The sequence below is a fragment of the Fopius arisanus genome, unplaced genomic scaffold, assembly GCF_000806365.1.
Source record: "Fopius arisanus strain USDA-PBARC FA_bdor unplaced genomic scaffold, ASM80636v1 scaffold00005, whole genome shotgun sequence".
Lineage (NCBI taxonomy): Eukaryota > Metazoa > Arthropoda > Insecta > Hymenoptera > Braconidae > Fopius > Fopius arisanus.
Genome location: NW_011887744.1, coordinates 1,575,579 through 1,593,553, shown reverse-complemented (window position 1 = coordinate 1,593,553; position 17,975 = coordinate 1,575,579). Strand labels below are relative to the sequence as shown.

At 38.3% G+C, this 17,975-nt stretch overlaps 1 protein-coding gene across 3 annotated transcripts in view; it reads right to left on the bottom strand.

Moving 5' to 3' along the window:
* Positions 1–35: 35 nt before the first annotated feature.
* Nbr (exonuclease mut-7 homolog) overlaps positions 36–17,975 on the bottom strand; it is a 91,445-nt gene continuing 73,505 nt past the window's right edge. Inside the window, exons 1-7 of one of the 3 annotated variants that reach the window (XM_011315874.1) lie at positions 17,771–17,855; positions 3,247–3,509; positions 3,045–3,185; positions 2,798–2,982; positions 1,092–2,723; positions 817–1,013; positions 36–733 (exon numbers count right to left, since the gene is read on the bottom strand). In XM_011315874.1, the coding sequence (XP_011314176.1) occupies positions 406–733; positions 817–1,013; positions 1,092–2,723; positions 2,798–2,982; positions 3,045–3,185; positions 3,247–3,406 (2,643 nt within the window). In that variant the 5' untranslated portion in view covers positions 3,407–3,509; positions 17,771–17,855 and the 3' untranslated portion in view covers positions 36–405. Of the gene's footprint in view, positions 734–816; positions 1,014–1,091; positions 2,724–2,797; positions 2,983–3,044; positions 3,186–3,246; positions 3,720–17,770; positions 17,856–17,975 lie in introns of those variants that run through there. The other 2 variants (XM_011315875.1, XM_011315873.1) reach the window with 2 other exon arrangements.

The window sequence follows — 17,975 nt, the reverse complement described above, 5'->3', positions numbered from 1 at the left end:
GATTATATTTATTAATGAACAATTTGGCCTCTTACATGACTCTTTCAAAATAATAACGAACCTTCAGTATTGAATGAAAAATGTCAAATTAATATTTTTTCATTCTGAAAAATACTGGAACAATCGAAAACTGAGAAAATGATGATTTTTTATCCATTGATCAAAATTAAAAAATATACATCTATCATTTTTCGTTCAATTTTTCCATTAGAAAATAAAAAAAAAATTCATGCAGTGCCTGTAGTTAATTCCTAAATGGAAGCTTTAGTTGGGGTTTTTAAAGTACTTATTGAAGCCTAAATATCTATCTTGGTTAAGCCAAAATATTTGGAGCGGAATTTTTATGGAGAAGGTAAAGGGTTAACGTTCATGAGAAACTTCCATAACAATTCATTGAACTACTCCTCAATTTCGACTGATAATGTCCTTCAATATTCCATTCAAAGTTCGCTCCAGGTGTGGGCCATCCCAATATACCTTGCCACAGCCCTCGCACACGTAAAACTGAGGAACTGATTTTAGAACACTTCTTGGTACCTTCTTCACTTGAATTTTCGCACCATACTTTGTCGTGCAGTTTGCCGCATTCAACGTGTTTGTTGATAGTGACCAAGGACGATTGCTCCTGGTCTCAGCTGGTGTATTTCTCGATGAGCTCTCCATCACGTAACGATCGCTGTCATAACGAGGATTACCCCTCGGTGGATTTGAGTGATTTTCACGATTTCCAAATCTATTGAACAAACAATATTTATGAATTCTATCGCTGAAAAATGACATTCAATGGCCAAAATATCGCCCATAAAAAGGGTGTACCTTCTCATTAAATCCCAGAGAGTATTATTTGACAATAAAATAAATTCATCGCCATTGCATATCTGACAACGACTGAATATATCCTCCTCCGTGAGTTTGATATTGAAATGACTCAGCACCTCTTGTAATTGACAATCAGGTTTGTCATTGAGAACTTTGTAACAATTTTCGGGAGATAAATCAGCAAGTTCCGCCAACTAAAAAATCATGATTACATCAGCCATTTCGTTTCTTTATGCCCTTATCGCTCTTTATCTCATTAAAACACGGATTACCTTCTGATGATTTGCATGTCGTGTCAGAAGCACTCTCTTTTCATTTCCAGCTATACGTGCGGATTGATGCCCACCTCTATCGAATTCAATATTAACGCAGTCACAGCCACACATGCGAAGTTGCTTAGCCAACCCGCATAGCATAGAATCACAGACGACCCTCCACTGATGAGCAGGTATACTCCTCCCAAAGCCCTCTCCATCAATCTTTCCCTGCTCTCCCATTCCTCCAGTATCTTTGGAGTTGCCCCCTTGCGCCTGCTCCTTAGTTTTCTTCATAGGTTTGCAGGGAGACTGATGAGGGAGATGCTGCAGCTCCCCACATATCTCGAAGAAGGGAATTTCCCTCGCAAGACAAATCCCCGCGAGTTTGTCCCACACCTCCAGCAGACAATAGGCATCCAAAGCTGCATAGATTATCTGACTCTCTCTCAAGGGTCTCCTCTCCCAATTGGAAAACTGATCGTTTTTGTTTAATCGATTTCCAAGAGTGATCTCTACCAATTTACTCAAACTCCCTCTATTGAAATTCTGATCTCCCTGAAACTCAAGATTCAATTTGTACTCCGTCGCTAGCTTATGCCACAGATGCTGGAGGTCCAGGAAGCCGGACTGCCCTACTCGGATTTCCCCCAGTGCTGGCAGTGACTCTTTGAACATTGTTATGTCGTGAGTTAGTCCGAAACCTATTTTAACAATACTTCGATTCCCGAGGAGTTTTACACTCAACTGTTTCCATATCTCGGAATTTTCAGGTCTCAACGTCGTCACATCCAGAATGAACACAGCATTTTCTGTAGCCACTTGTATAACTGCCAATTCACTTTTCTTCACACCGAATGAGGGCTTCCACTCAGCATCGATCCCCACCATGGTAATCCCTCTCATTTCCTGATTGATGAACTGTGAGAAAGTCTGAGGAGAGTCCACCAGTTTGACTCGATCCCTGGGAATCTTCAGTGTGTGGTAAGCGATACCATCTTGGGGCTCGTCCCAGGATTCCTCAGGCTCATGGGGCGCGGATTGCTGGGGTACTTGGGCATTGAGGCCGGCTATAGCCAACGGTAGTTGATCTTCGGGAATGTTAAAAGTTCTCGCCCAGTACAGGGCCTCGTCGATGTCGTAGGAGGTTATCCCTGACACTAGGCTCAGTTGAAGCCTTGGATCATTTCCCACCGCCTCCCTGGCCATTTCCCTCCAGCATTCCGAGCTCAAGGTCCCGTCGACGAATCTTTTGTAGATGAGGAAGTGCAATGCACTTTCTCCTCTCTTTCGATTCAAGTTTGGACAGATTTCGGAGGAAAAATTGTAATCTTTAATTAGACGAGCGATGAGTTTCATCATTGGTCGAGAGTGACAGGTCGACATCTTCACATCTGGGATATCGTTGGATGTTATATAATCGTCCAGAACATGCTGCATTATCTTCGATGGCGAGAGCAGATCGTCCAGGTAGACTATGAAGGATTTTTGGATCTCTGGACAAGACGCCATGAAGTCCTCAGCAATTGTGTTCTTCGTTTGGAGGATTAGAGGTAAGAGGAGAACCTCAGGATGGGAGAAGTGGGACTCGAGGTGTAGAATTGTTGCATATTGTGCCACTTCTTTGTACTTTTTCTCATGCAGCATGCCCTGAAAGATTGGATACCTCACTCTTCCACAAACTAGAAATGAATAAAGATATAAGACAATTTTTTTACAATTACCTTCAAAAAAGGAAGAAATAACTCATTATTAGTCTCCAACTCGTAGGCGTTCGAGACTAATTCCACTAGTTTCATGCTCTTCTGCTTCATCACTAGTCTCAGAGCTGCTAATTTCAAATCAGGAACTAAACACTCGGTGTACATTGCCTTTTGGACAGAAAGCCATTTCCGGAAGTCATTCATTACTGGAAGAAACAGAAATTATCGATGAAGTATTTCGAGATGAGTTAATGCTATTGGTACGGACCTGTCAGGGCGAGGGAAGCTTTTGGTTTTATATTATTAAAATCTGCTGTGTTAACCAGAAGACGCAAAGTGCTTAGATAAGGATTTGGCGCTGTATCGAAATAATCATAAAGAGTTTTTGTCACAGCTTCGCTCTCTTTCCCTGTAACAGAATTGAAAAAATGAATTCCTTTGAGAGAATTGAGTGATTCGGGAGGACTTACAGAGATCCCAGATATGATGTAAATTCTTCAGCCATGTCTTGGTGGCCTCGTCGATAGATGTGAAGAAACTCAAGTCAGATTGTTGATTTGTTGAGTGACTATTGCCTGGTGGTGCTGAGTCCTCCCTCGAATGTCGTCCTTGATGTCGGATTTGCGCCATTGGGTCTTGCAGATGATTTTTATATTATATCATCCAATGACTGACTTTTTTCTCGGAATCAGCAAGTGTTATGAAATGCCTCACTGTGATAGTGACATTTAACCTAGAGAAGCAATGCAGTAGATTACCGGTCGGCAGTTAACGATGCGGTACTGAACAAATCAACTACTGGTGGAGCTATAATTGATTGAGGCAGCACTTTTGATCACATTTCTATTATTATTGCGGTTTTAAGTAAATCCGAGGACATTCGAGGAGGGAAAGATCTTCGGTCTGTTCACGGAGTCTTATTCTGACGGGAATTGATGCTTGATGGCTGATTACGAACAGCTGATCGGAGCTTTCTTCTTTACCAACTCGCCTGGTAAACCGGAGCATTCGGAAGTGTGAATCTAGAATCTAGATATCGTGGTAAATTCTAACTATTTTTTCAAAAATTTATCTCCTCGAAATTCACTTCAATTAAGCGCAGTAAATAGTCGAGTAGTTGTCATTGTGGCTAAAATTAAAAATATCGGCTATTTTTTAAAAGCAAATGTTATATTAAATTTAAAATTCGTAAAATTTCATCGATACTAAATTGTAAGATTGTAGGTCGTCAAATTTGAAATTTTCATTTTTTTGGTGTTACGACAAAAAATTTTTATTTTGGTTCTTTTCATTTATAACTGTCAGAACAATTGATATAATTGTTCATCGCGTGATGTAGAGTAAGTAAAATAAAATAGGTAAATTCTGATTTTACATTTCCGTAATTTTTAGAGCTTCTCCAGCCAAAAGCCCATGAAATCCACGTCGTTAATCAAAACGAAACAATAACTTCCGATACGTAATAATTGAATAATGTTAAAAACATTCGCTTTCGCCCAGGATACATCATAATTATAATCAGATAATATGAATGTCATTAGTACGGCTTAAATTGTCGTAAATTGTCAGTAGAATCGAGGTCAACGAGTGCTACACGAGTAAAACTACCGTGTCAGAGAGAGAGAGAGAGAGAGAGTGAGAGGGAGAGAAAATAGTGTAATGAGAATGCAGGGAGCGAATGCGTGTCATGCGAGAATGCGAGTGAAACGAGTGCGTTGGTCGAAAATTAATATGCGAAGCCCAGTATGACTCGAAATTAACGTTCGATCGAACTGGCAAGCGCAACCGCTACTTTCCAGTCGCATTGCCACTTACCCCAAATAATTTTTCCATCCCATTAGCAGTATTTTTCAGGAAATGAAAATTCCTGGGCGTTCATAACGTATTCATTGAGTTGAAGGAGTCTTAAATGCATTTATGGTCGAGTCATATTATCATTGGAATTACAACGTAACAGACTGTTATCAGACTGAAATTTTATTGAATAGGGTTTCTAATGCCGCGGCGCTTTCGGAAATCCCCGCACCTGCTTATTCTCTCGTCTTTCCGCTCTCAATCTAAGCCTCTACCGGGTTTGGGATACGTGAGATAAATTCCAAATGGAAACCTTGCCCCAACTCACCGCCACACTATCTAAACCACCAGCCAAAGATACACTCGAATTCATCAGTTCCCAGTTTACAGGGCATTATTTATTTCAATTGCACTAATGAATTCTCCACCAGTCTTGGGAATTCACTGTTTCACACGGAATTTCTACTTCAGTATCAATCGAGAAGAAAATTTACCACTTGTATTTTTCTTGTACTCGGTTTAAGATTTCTTGAAATTTCAGTCACTCTATTTCTAGTCAATTCTGATTGAAAATTCTTTCGCAATTTCTCATTCATCTTCAAAATTCCTATGTCGCTAAAAATTTATTATTTTTCAACTTGAAATCGCAAGTGTCATTTTTCAATCGTGTAGAAATATTTTCCAACAGAGTATTTGTCGATAAGTTCCCCGCGAATCGAAAAGTTTCCGTTCGTTTCATCATTTATCGCCTGAGATTAAAAAATATGCACATTATATTTTTGATTCACCTATATATTTCTTGTAACCCCCAATTGTTCGGAAATTCATTGAATTCAATTCATCGCGGCTCATCAATTTCTAAATTGCGCTTGATTAATTACTTTCGATCGCACTGAAATCGAATGGAGAAAAAAGGTCAGGAGATGAGGAATAAAAATGCAGGAGTTACAAAACAAGGGAGAAGAATGAAAATAAAAAGAAGGTTGCAGGGATAGATTGGCCATCACCCTGGCAACGAGGATGCACCTCATCCAAGATCGACTTGATTTCCAGTTTTCTCTGGTACACGTTCAGCAGATCACGTCCGCACACATTACTATCACTTCCCTGACTTCATTTCTAGTTTTTTTTTTTCCCTTCGACTGGGTTTTAGTACCTCGGGTAAGTCCAATCCCTCACAAAATTCTGGGAGAAAAAATTGAAGTTACGAAATAAGAGGGACGTTTTGATATTGTAGGGGTATGAAGGAATGGGAATTGTTCTTTCTGTGGTATGGGATAACGTGCACAGGGTACAACTCCACCAGCTGGTGGAGGACAGGATCACGCATCGAGGAATTAACGATGGAAACGTCAGACACAGTGGGCGTGCACTGGGTTCTCCTCGTGTGACAACGAATTATGCACATGCCGTTTGCCATGTAGTGGATCACTTCATCAAACACCTCGGAGATGATCAAAACCCCGTCCTAAGTGAGTCTATGAAAAATAACGTATAAAGAATTTTCAATGTTGCAATAAATTCTATTGACTGTATAATTATTCATTGTAATTCATTGTTGAATTAAAATTACGCGCCGGTTTCTTATCAGAAATTTGAAGTGAAACTGAAATCACGAGGAAAAAAAGCCGATGTCCAATCCAAAACATTCAATTGATTAACCATGACTACCCTCTCAAGCAGTTACAATTTCCAATCCATTAACCTCTCTAACAAGAAAACAGATCTACCGAGATGAAAATTTTCTTGTTCTGCTCCACATCCCGACAACTTCTGGAGTGAAAGACTCTTTTTAAACCATTCAAGAAAGGAAATTATCTGATCTCTCTCCTATGTCTTCCGTTCTCAAGATTATTAATAAGATTATGGGGAAGTTCAAGTGGAGAGAAACAATTGTTACTCCCTTTCTCCACTTGGTGATTCTCAACAGGAGAGCTTCTGCCTCCAAAAAAATCTATTGATAGAAGTAACGATTGTTTTTCCCTCCAGAATTTAATTTGATCCCTCGACTCTTCTGTTGGTTTTTGCTGTTAGAAAATTACACCTGCAATTTCCAACAGCTCCAGGGAAGGACGTGGAACTATTTTTTTGTTTCTGTCATTTTGTTAATAATATATTTATACACTGATTACAGTAATAATCATTTTATTTTATTTCTGAGATGAAAACAAAAATAGGGAGATATTTTGAATTCTATTGGAAATTCAGGGATAATCGTAATTTATTTGAATGAAATTTTTAATTGTGTTGTGCGGAAAAATAAATAGTGCAACAGAGAGGGTTGGAGGGGGTGGTTACGGGTTATCCATCCAGGGGTTGGGCCGAAGACTTACGGCCCGAAGAAACTTTTCGGGGTAACGATCTAAACCAGTCTGGCCGTGGCTAGGTAATTCGAAGGGTGTGTGCCATAGTATATAGTACATAGCAACCTGGAAAATACCGTGGATGCCGCACTCCATTTCTCCCTCGTAAGAAAAGCTCACAGCTAGGGTTAACGTCAGCTTACTTAATATATGCAAACCTTCCAACCTAGCGTTTGCTACCATCTCACTCTGCCCTCTCTCATCGTATTCCTCAGCCCATAGTTTAAGTCCCAACCCAAAACGAGTTAACGTAAACTTGGAAATTTCAAATAAATGGAAATACCTCTGTATTTCCTCCCCCAATTCATTTTTTCGTGCGACACCCTAATGAAGTCAGCGGGCCTTCCACCCTCGGTAATTGTTGGATTTCATTTTTCGGTGATAAGGCTCTGGGAATGTGATAATACAGAAATTCCTGACGTGCGGAGAATATGTAGGAATTTTGGACAGGAAACGCCAAAAGTTTACCGTGAAATCATTGTGTTTGAACTGTTTAACAATTTAATTCTTCAAAAGTTTCTTACAATACTTGTAAGTTCTGATAATTCACTTCTAAAGATGTGGAGTATTTTGAAAAATCAATTTAAGAAAAAGCGACAAAAAAAAAATTTCTATTTTGCCTAATTATTATTTTTTTAGATCAATCAATATTTAACAACTTTGAAATTCGTTTATTTTATTTTCTCACGTGGTTAGTGAGTCGTGATATCACAGAAAGTCGTAACTCCACGTTAAGAGCTGCAAAAAGATTTATTTACAACCACTGAAATTAGTATACACTTACCCCTACCCCCAGAAAAAGCTCAGGAAGCACTAGAAGTTGGGGTGAAACACCTGGAAAAAATGCCCTCGCTAATTCCCATTTTTATATTTATTTTTCCTTCAAATCGCCTCTAGCCATCTTCTCCGTGGCGTGTATGTAGTGGTGGTGGTTATCTTAGTATTGGTGTACACGTGAAACTGAATTGCGTGCAAGTTTCTGCGATAAGCTCATCAAGCATGTCGGTAAACGTATCGTCATGTGCGTGTCGTTAAATCTTTGGTGAAAAAATTGCATTATCACCAGATGTTACATTGGATCCACATAGTCCAATGGATTTAAACCAAAGATAAAATCACCAGCATTAAGCATTTTTCTACCTCATTCAATAATTCATCATTTCATAAAAAAAAAAATAAAAATAAAATATTGAAGAATAATTACGGAGCGTCCAATAAAAATTACCGAGGCGCACATTTTATTCTATTTTATTTCTCATCGCAATCTCTCGTGAATTATCCACAACTTTTCTCTATTTGTATCTTTTCGTAATTTATGGAATATTATTGTATACAGTATTTTCTTAAATAAGTGACTATAAAAAATGCACTAAACTTTTTTATACTGCACGCAGAGGAAAAAAATATGGGAATATTTCTCGTGAAATCGCGGAGAAAATTCCAGTGCTGCGCAATGCCGGTGCACCGTTAAAATTCAGGTGCTGCATAATAAAAACTAGTGTACCAACTGGTAAATTTTATTGTCCAAGGACTCGGGAGGATTCAGGATGACGCACTGATGAGGGGTAAGTTTTCGTCATCGAATTGTCAAAATTTGGCGAATGAATTAACGATTAGATTAATAAGCTCGTAATAATAAGTACAAATTACAATTATTAATTGTTCTCTATTTTTTTTTTCTGCTCTCCTCAGTTTCCCTTCTTCTGACGATATACACCTGGCATGATACTGGCGGTGAAGGAAAATGCCGGTATTAACTTTTATTCCTCCCCGACGTTTTCTCCACTTAATCATCACGCCTGGACTTTCATGAAAAATAACAGTCTCTCTCAGGTGTTTTTGTTTTATTTATTTACCATTTTCTTTTCTTCTTCTTTTGAGAAGTTTTTTTCGTGAGATAGAATGAAGAAAGGTAATGCCCCAACTCTTTGCGGTACGATGAGGAAGAGAGATAAATTAATTTCAGGGCGAAGCTATTGGATTTTTTTACGCCCCCATATCGTAAAGCTAGAGAATTCAGAGGGGATAGAGCAGTCGTCTCACTCATTCAGCAAAACGACGAATGAGACAGGAGTTGGCGGGGAAATAGTCCATTGACGGTATAATTTTATCGATTAATTTATGATTGTAAACATTTCATAAATAACTTGGACTCTATATTTTTCCTCTCAATTTCAAATTGATACGTTCAACTTTCCAACGTCTGGATTTCACGTGTGCCAAACTCACAACTCGATAGTTTGGAGTTGACTCATAAATTTAACCGATGGTCTTCCTCCTTTCTCCACATGAGATATCCTGATCTCAAACTGAGACCTGCCTGATTCATATTTTTTCGGGAGGATTATTCTATATATACTATTGGAGTTAAATCATCCGTACATGTACCATCAGCACATACTCTTCATATATTCCTGAATATTACATAAAAATCAATAACACAATTTCCGTCACGATTTATCTATCCAATAAATACACTCGCATTAAATAATTATTTTATTTTTAACGTCATTTGTTCCAAGTTTTCGCGAGAAGTTATAAACGGGAAATTATTGCAGGATCCCGAAATTTCGTGAGACTAAAACAAATATTAAGTACACTGTATATTTTTTTGGGTCAATCCGATCAACAATTTGTTAGAAAGTAAAAAAATCGGTAATTCATCTTTAAAGAATGGATTGGAAACCGATCATAATGGTTTTGACTGTTACTTACCCCAAAGTCATTTGAATTACCATTGGGGAAACCACTTGTGAGGCTGTACGAAATGTTTATGACTTGTTTCCCTCCGTAGTGGATACGCATGCGTTAGATCGACACTCACCACGCGATAGTACACTCTCGTTTTTCCCTCCCGTCTCGTCCTCATCCTCTGGTTTCCTCCTCGTGGTGTCGTAGTGACGGCGATGCCAAAGCCACCAGTCGGCGTCGCGACGCGATACGAGAGTCCTCCTCAAGAGTGCCCCAAAGGCCCCTAGACCAACCCCCCAGACCTATTCTCATCCTAAAATCTCTGGGAAGCCACTTGATCGGTAATTCGCCTTTGTTGGCAATTTTTCACCGACTTTCGTACCAATCGCATCACTTTTTTCTCAATCAAAAAGTGGACCGCAAGATTGTTGAACTCTATTGATTCTTCTTCACGATAAATCGTAAGTAATTTACTTTCATAATCTACAACGCGCATTTCTCACCGCGAGATGATCAACTCTATTTTATTTTTATTTTATTTACTGTGGAAAATTGTGGAGCACTTGTTAATTCTCATTACGGTATTGGGGGAGTGGATAAAATTGTCACATTTTTTCATGAGTGAATCAATATTTAGATAATAAAATCCAGTAATAATGACTTTAAATATTTATTAAAATATGGAAATTTCTGGATTTTGTTTTGGGATTGCCCTCGATCGTCAATAACATTTTTTTTTTAATCAAAAAATTCTGTGCAGTATTCGATACTTTACCATCGATGCAAAGTATAAGTATAAAATAAAATCATTCTTTTTTGTTGAATAACAAAAAATATTAGTATTAATAGCGGTTCTATTCCGTTTTGTTCATATAATTTCCACTCATCGCTCCCTCGTCTAACCAATCCCCTGTTTGTTCATGCGCATTTCTAAACAAACAATTGAAATACTGTCAACAATTCTATCAGCCTCCCCTATTTTAACTGTCAAAAAGAAAAAAAATTAAAACTAGTTGACGCATCACGTTGGAGCGGTCTCGATATGAGTTGAGAGTTTATTGCATTACAGGAGTGAGATGTGAGGGAAAAAAAGTGACCATTGTGAAGATGGTATCACAAAAGTGGGTTAGAGCTGTCTCTCGGACTTGTTCGCATAACTTTACTAGTGCAGAGGGCAAAGATATACGGCAAAGGGGTGCCAGAGATGGAAAAGGGGATGGAAAAGAGTTGTATATCATATCGTGTGCAAAGTTTCGAGGGAAACGACAGGAGAAAACTATAACCCAGTAGTTGATCTATCCTCATCGTTTCTTATTGACAGACTCTCTCAATTCTATCCGGATAAATGACAGACAAAAATATAAACACGAAAATCTCAAGGTATCTCGACGAATTGGATCGATGAATATTCGATCAACCGCCATTTTTCTGGGTGGAACGTCAACAAATATATCATTCTATTATTTTCATACTATCACGACACATCCAATTTATCACAAGTGGGGGATTAATTTTGCTCATGAAAATTCTCTAAAATGATGTCAATCTATCAATGAAAAATTCATTATTAATTCAATTCATTTTTTATTTCTCCGAGTTGAATTTTTGGAAAATGAGTAGTTAATTAATTTAGGATTTGGAATTATATTTATAGTCTTATTATTTGCTTTGGATAGGACAACGGGGGAGTGGAGTATTTGTAATTCGAGATTTTTGGAATCGATATTTGCGAGATGAATAACAAAAAATTCATTGGAAAAAATGGCTTGTCCACACAGCGATTTGAAGTGAGAACCTTGAATTATGCATCGGGTGCTCTACGAACTGAGGTGTATCCGACACCTAGTCATTTCTTCATTTTAAATTTCTTGTACATATTGAGCTGCGCCGTCATTTTTACGGCATTTTTTTTTTCATCAAAGAATTTTTATAGCACTCCACATCCTTCCGATGTCGTAAGAAATAACGTGACGTCATAACTCCATTAAACATATTTATCTTCTCTAAAATGGAGGAAGTCAACCCTGATTATTAATTGACAAATCAATTCTAAATTAATATTCCATTGAAAAAAAAACATCTGGAGAAAAAAATCGTCAGCATATCATTGAATTTAAAATTCTCCACTTAATAAAATTTCATTTCCACGAAAGATTGAAAAATCGTGTGACGATCACATGAGCTCAAAAATTCATGAAACCCCCCATTTCCTTGAGCTCCACCGAAAACCCACCGTTTCCCTTTTATCATCCGCCAAACCGGCCATTCATACATTAAAAAATGTTATAAAAATAAGAAATGGGGAGTAAAAGTTGGCACGACACTGATTAAATTGATGTTGCATAATAAAGCATTGCCTAGGCGGGTACTTTGGAGCGATAAAAAAAAAAAAGGAACGCGTTAACGAGGAACTCCACTGCGACTTTATTGGCTTATCGGGTAACCAAGAGTGGGTGTTAGTGAGACGGGGGTTGAGGGAAAATGAGATACCGGAGTCTCGCCGCGAGCGAATGCAAACGAGTCTGCAAAAAGAAAAAAAAAAGGAAGAAAAAAAAAGAGAAAAAAAAAAATAGAAAAAAGAGTATGCGGAATTCCGTGAAGACCCCAGGTGAGAGTGTGAGCCTGAAAGGATTGCATTTCGTGTGGCGGCGAATAACCACTTTCGATTAATTTTTGTAAAAATTCTTTGTTTCTCGTTGGAAATTGAATTATTGGGAGTATTACTGGGTGGGCAAGTGTCGTTGTGGCTTAACCCGGGAGAATTTATATCGGGATCTGTTTGTTAATTGATGGGATGAACGGCTGTACCACCCATTGAATTCGATGGATAATTGATTGATGACCCCGGATGATTAATTGCCCTCCTCCGGAATATCTCGCTCTTGGGTTCTTTATTTTCATCGGTGTTAATGCAACATACGTTTATTATAGTCTCTAGACTGGATGCTGACGGTGGGATGATTAGCTGTGGTAATAAAGGCTGATTAGGCGACATCTAATGGCCTCGGGCTTCTCACATCGATATGGACCCTGCCGATGGATTATCCATATCGACAAGGATATCGGGATCCTTCGGGATTATATATCCGGTTATGAAGCATTCGGATAAGACTCGATACACAAGTTACTCGGAAAAATCTCGGGTGAACTTTTTAATTGAAAAAGTTTTACTGGTACTGGTTTTTTCGAAAAATCAGGAGCATTCTCACTGACGGTTGTCTGTCACGATTTCAATTTACGGATCTCCATTGGAACCATCGGAAGTTAATTAGGATGGGGATTTCCGCGGGGTTTATGTGAATATACATTTTATTGGGACACGAGTCATTTATTTTTCTCGTAGGAAATCACCGCAATTTCACTTCAGCTTTTCCTAGAGTTCCTTGGAAATAACTTTGGGAGTTGTAACAGACAACGGGTTTATCGGGTTCGGTATTGAAAATGGGGGACATTGTGAAAAATTTCTTAAAATTTCAGCTACTGAGTCAGATGAATTTTCAACTTCAACGTGAGTTTGAATGACATTCCAATTTAAAAATCTCATTAAATTTCTAATTATTTTTCGAATTGAAAATATGGCTTTGTTCTGGTGAATAATAATCGATTTTTCAATGAAAGCTTGAATTTTTGTGCTGATCGTAAAAAATTCAATATGACATATAATTAAATTCGTTACTGAAGAATTCTTAAAAATTCCCAGTGTAATTTTCCAACGGAGTATTCTGCGGGAAAATCATCGAGATTACCACTTCAACCAAATGACTGATAGTTCTGCATTATCCGCGTACAATTTTACTATAATTTTTAATTATTCACCCAAATTTATTCACGCAGATCGTGATACCATTAATGAATCGCCCGAAAAACATTAAGAACCCGGAGATTTTTCATTTCCCGGAGGACAATGGGAAAAGTGCGGAGGTCTGATTTCTGCAGTTAAAAAAATGTGGGAATTTATGGAAACACTGGATGTACAGCAGGGAGGAGACAGCATTTGGAAAATTTGGGCGGGTTTCGTGACCGGAATCCGTCACGATGAAATATGTATATCACAGTGGTACCGGTTCTGTTTTTTTTTCCGACTGAAGGGACAGTTTTGTTTCTTAAAAAGCAGTGGGAGCATATCTGGACGTTTAAAGGATCGAGTTTTTCAACTGCGATGATATCAAGCGAGGATAAATTCACGTGACAGATAAAAAAAAAGGGGGAACAGCCAGTGAGTGGAGGGAGAATAAAAAAAGAAAAATTGGGCAAGTATTACTGTCACGTAATGTATATGGGTGCTTGAAGGGGTTAAAGAGAACACGGTGGGGTTTGTTCTAGCGATGAGAGAGGCCAAAGTAAATGGAAACCGGGAAGTTTCCCAGAGAAAGATAGTGTCAGCGATCGTTTTGAGGACGTGGTACTTGATATTGTATATGGGCAATGTCTGTAGGATGCTTTTCCGAAAAGTTTTGTCTTCAGGAAATGGCTGTCGGGAGTACCACCAGTATCATAGATACTGAATGAAACAAAACTTGAGCAAACTGGGTCGTCAATTCCCTTTCCCCAAATCATTATAGAAAAAGTCCTTTTCCTTCCAAATTACGATAACAAGAATTTCCACTTACAAATAAAACTAATGACTCATATTCGGGCTATTCCACGTTGTAAACAAGTCTTCTCTCGAGTTATCTCTTTTATATTTCTCCAGCGCCATTTCGGGGGTCATCAAAAATTGTATTCGCGTAATAAAATCTGGAACAATATTATCAATGTTCTCTTTATGTATGTTTTCTTCTTTCTTTAATTAACAATTATTATTAATAATTTTTATTATTGAAACAATTAAATAATTGAAGAGATAGAAATTTGAGAAGATATTGGCAATAACTGATGATGTCAGGATAAATAAAGTGTAAAATGGAGGAGATTCAGTGATTTTTTTCGTGTATGTACAGTAATCAGGGCAAAAGTAATTGACAGAGGGTTAATTCACACTAGAATAAAGTGAATTCCAGTGGAAATAGTTGGGGCAGTGGTTAGACCGTACACGATCCACGGCAAAAAGACACATGCTCAGATGGCTCTTAAAAGCCCCATCATGAATCATTAACGGAAATAAAATAGTTTCACGCTTTTGGTGCAACTACAATTGTTGAATACAACCATTGTCCTGTAAATTCCTTTAATTAACGTACCTCATACAGCCCAATAGCAACGTGTGAATCTCTCTCATTCCCTAGGACACACCAAGTGCTGACATTTTCTCGTTTATTTCACGTTCACGCTGATGTTCATAGCTGTCCCGATAACGTTGACGATACTCGTAAAACAAGTTTCTTTTTTTATTTGTAAAAAGGGATAAAAATTGCAGACACTTTTTCCGTCAGAACCGCCAATTTTTTCTCGGGAATCTCCATTTTTTTTTTTTCTAATGTGTGATAAAAGGCTGGTTTGAGGAGCCGAGGGTTCTGAAAAATATTTTTATCACTTTGTTGTTGTTTTTTTTTTTCAGATAGTTACATAAATTGGATGAATAAAGAGAGCAATTGAGGGAAACAAGTTCTGGGCTTGGAGTCAACTCGGAATAAAGTCAGGATAGATAAGAGATGGTTGGATCACATCCAAACTACCTCGCTGAATTTTTTCGTCGCACTGGCCCTATTATTGTAACCCGGATGATTAACAAGATCAGTATTCTCATCGACGAGATCTCAACCACTGTGACCAAGCCAATTATCCGTCTTGTTCACTTTTCCACTCAACTTCTCGAAAAGCCAATGGGCTATACTACCACTAAAAACAGGCTATTAATCCCACACCAAGGGGTTGAAAGTACTTGCTGAGTTTTACTCTCATCGTGCCTCGGAGAGGGAGGGAGGGAGATCAAACGGATTTTCTTGACTTTGCTATCCTCTAACTAGAAAACTCATCTTAAAAAACATTACAATCTGCGTTAACGACCCCGACGGAATTAAACTTTCATCTTCTTAGGATTGGTGTTATTATCATTGCTAGAATTTCTCGAATTTCCGTAGACAATCTGCACTTGAAAAAATACAGATCAATCCAGTGGGATTTTTTTTTATTTATTTGTCCGAGGGTTGGCTCTCATTGAAGTGATTTTTTGAGATTATATTGAGGACGGGTGAGGCTTGATAAAAATAATTCTTTTATCAGGGTGCTGAGGGGGGCGAATACCGGGGAATATTACACACGACCCCAATTACATAACGGGGTACAAACCTCTGGAATTCGTCGAGCCAATACACGTGCTTTTGTTTCACCCAATCATTTTTTTACATCAAAGAAGATAAATCGAGGAACGTTTGGGGAGTCATCGATAAGCCTCGGTTATTCGAGAAAGGTGACGACGTGGAGGGGATTCTCCAGTGGCCTGTAGATCTTTAATCGATAAATCTCAGCTGCGGGGTTGTGCCGCACAAAATTGCCTGGGGATTCTCATCATTTTTTTTTTTTACGGTAAAAAATGGCGAAAATTTTTGCGGATCTCCCTCGATAATGGCGGAGCCAAGATATGCCCGGATAAAGGGCAATAAATATATATTTAACGGATTTATGTTAATTTTTGTCGTTGAGAATGAGGTATAGGCGTTTTTCCCAGGGATATGCAGGCGGAGGAGAAAATCGAATGAGAATTACCGGAAGAAAAACGTTAAAATTATCCATCAGTCTGATGATGGATACCTCACCACTTTGAACGATTGGAAAATTGTACTGAACAAAACATAAGAATAATTAAAATCCAACAATCATGTTTTTTTTTACTTTTCAAAAATAATAAATTGAAAATTACCCGCGAGATTTTATTCCTTCGGGTAAAATAACGCGATATTTTTGTATTTTTTTTCAGTGATTAATTAACTTAATGAAAAATTACTGAAAGTTCCAGATTTATTTTCTTCGAGTGTCGTAGAACTGCCGAAAAACGACTGGTTACTTCGGATTACGTATACTGTTCAGTAATTTTTACTGAATATTTCAATTTCTCTGGGTGTTGGGGTGAAATTTCAAATGCATAATACAGTGTGGAGTTTCGCGTGGCATTAAGAGCATGGAAAACTCAAAGTTTTGCTTGCATTTATAGCGTACACCGATGGATTTGCCTTATGCTGGTTATAGGTTGGCACAACGCTGGGCAAGTGTCGGGGCTTGTGTGTGAATGGGGAGCAGCTCGGGATATGGCGATTGTCACGCGAAACACGCGTGCTTTCAGGAAATTACTGAGTTTCCGAGACGGCTGTGCCCATACGGCTTTTCTACCTTTACAACTCCGGACTACCAACAAGACGTATCAATATCTTGGAAATCACTTCGGTTGTTACCAAATTGAGGCACAGAAACTTTTTAATGGCTCCAAATGCCGACTATTCACTTCTGCCTCCGACTTTCAACAAATTCCGTTGAGTTATTTTCACAGGCTACTTGTGATTTTCCATTGATTGTCACAGAGGCTAATAAACTCGCGAATTTATTCCACTGGATTTCAAGTCTTCAAACATCTCGACTTGTGAAAATTTGAATTTATATTGAATCATGCCCCCACTTTGAAAACAACTGGCATTTCAGTTATCGAAAGTGCACTTATTAAATTGAAATTTTATTTAGAAAATTTTCGAATGATTCTCTTAAATCAAAATTTAGGAGTTAAAACAACAATTAATTGCTCCTTTATTCCACCGATTTTGCAATGGAAATTTGAATTTTTCCGATCACCTCGAAGATTAATAAAAATAAAAAGTTATTAAAATTTCTCATTTATCTTGAAAACGAAAAAATATTTTTATATATTTATTTTTTATAGATTTCAACGATAAATAGTAATAAATATTCCGTTCAATAAAATCTGAAATTTTCAAGATTTTGGAAGTTTTGACTGAATAAGAAAATTTTGTGTTGCAGATTTGTGAGGGGTAGAAGGGAAAAGGAGGTCCGATTAATTTAGCAGCACTGATACCAGTGAAGAACGAGTGGACACGGGTATGAGACACCAGTGGAGTAGATGGAATTCCCATTGGCGTGTCTATTAAAAGTGGTAGTGCGCGGCGTCGAATGTCGAATGCGACGGACGTGATACGGATATGTGAGTGGATGCACTAGGAGTAGAAAGACGGGCTCTCGCATATCGAAAACGTGTGCATACCTGGGGTACATTCGTTCCTTCTTTTGTCCGGGTGTCTCCGTGCCATTCGCAGATTCATCCGCATCTCCGGTAGAACAGAGGAGGCCACCGGGGTTGATTTATCTCACCCTCAATGAATTTAATTGGAGATGTCCAAGTTCCGATGGAGAATTGTCCTAAAGCACCAGAAGATGATGGTGTCCACCCTAGCCCACATCAGCATCCC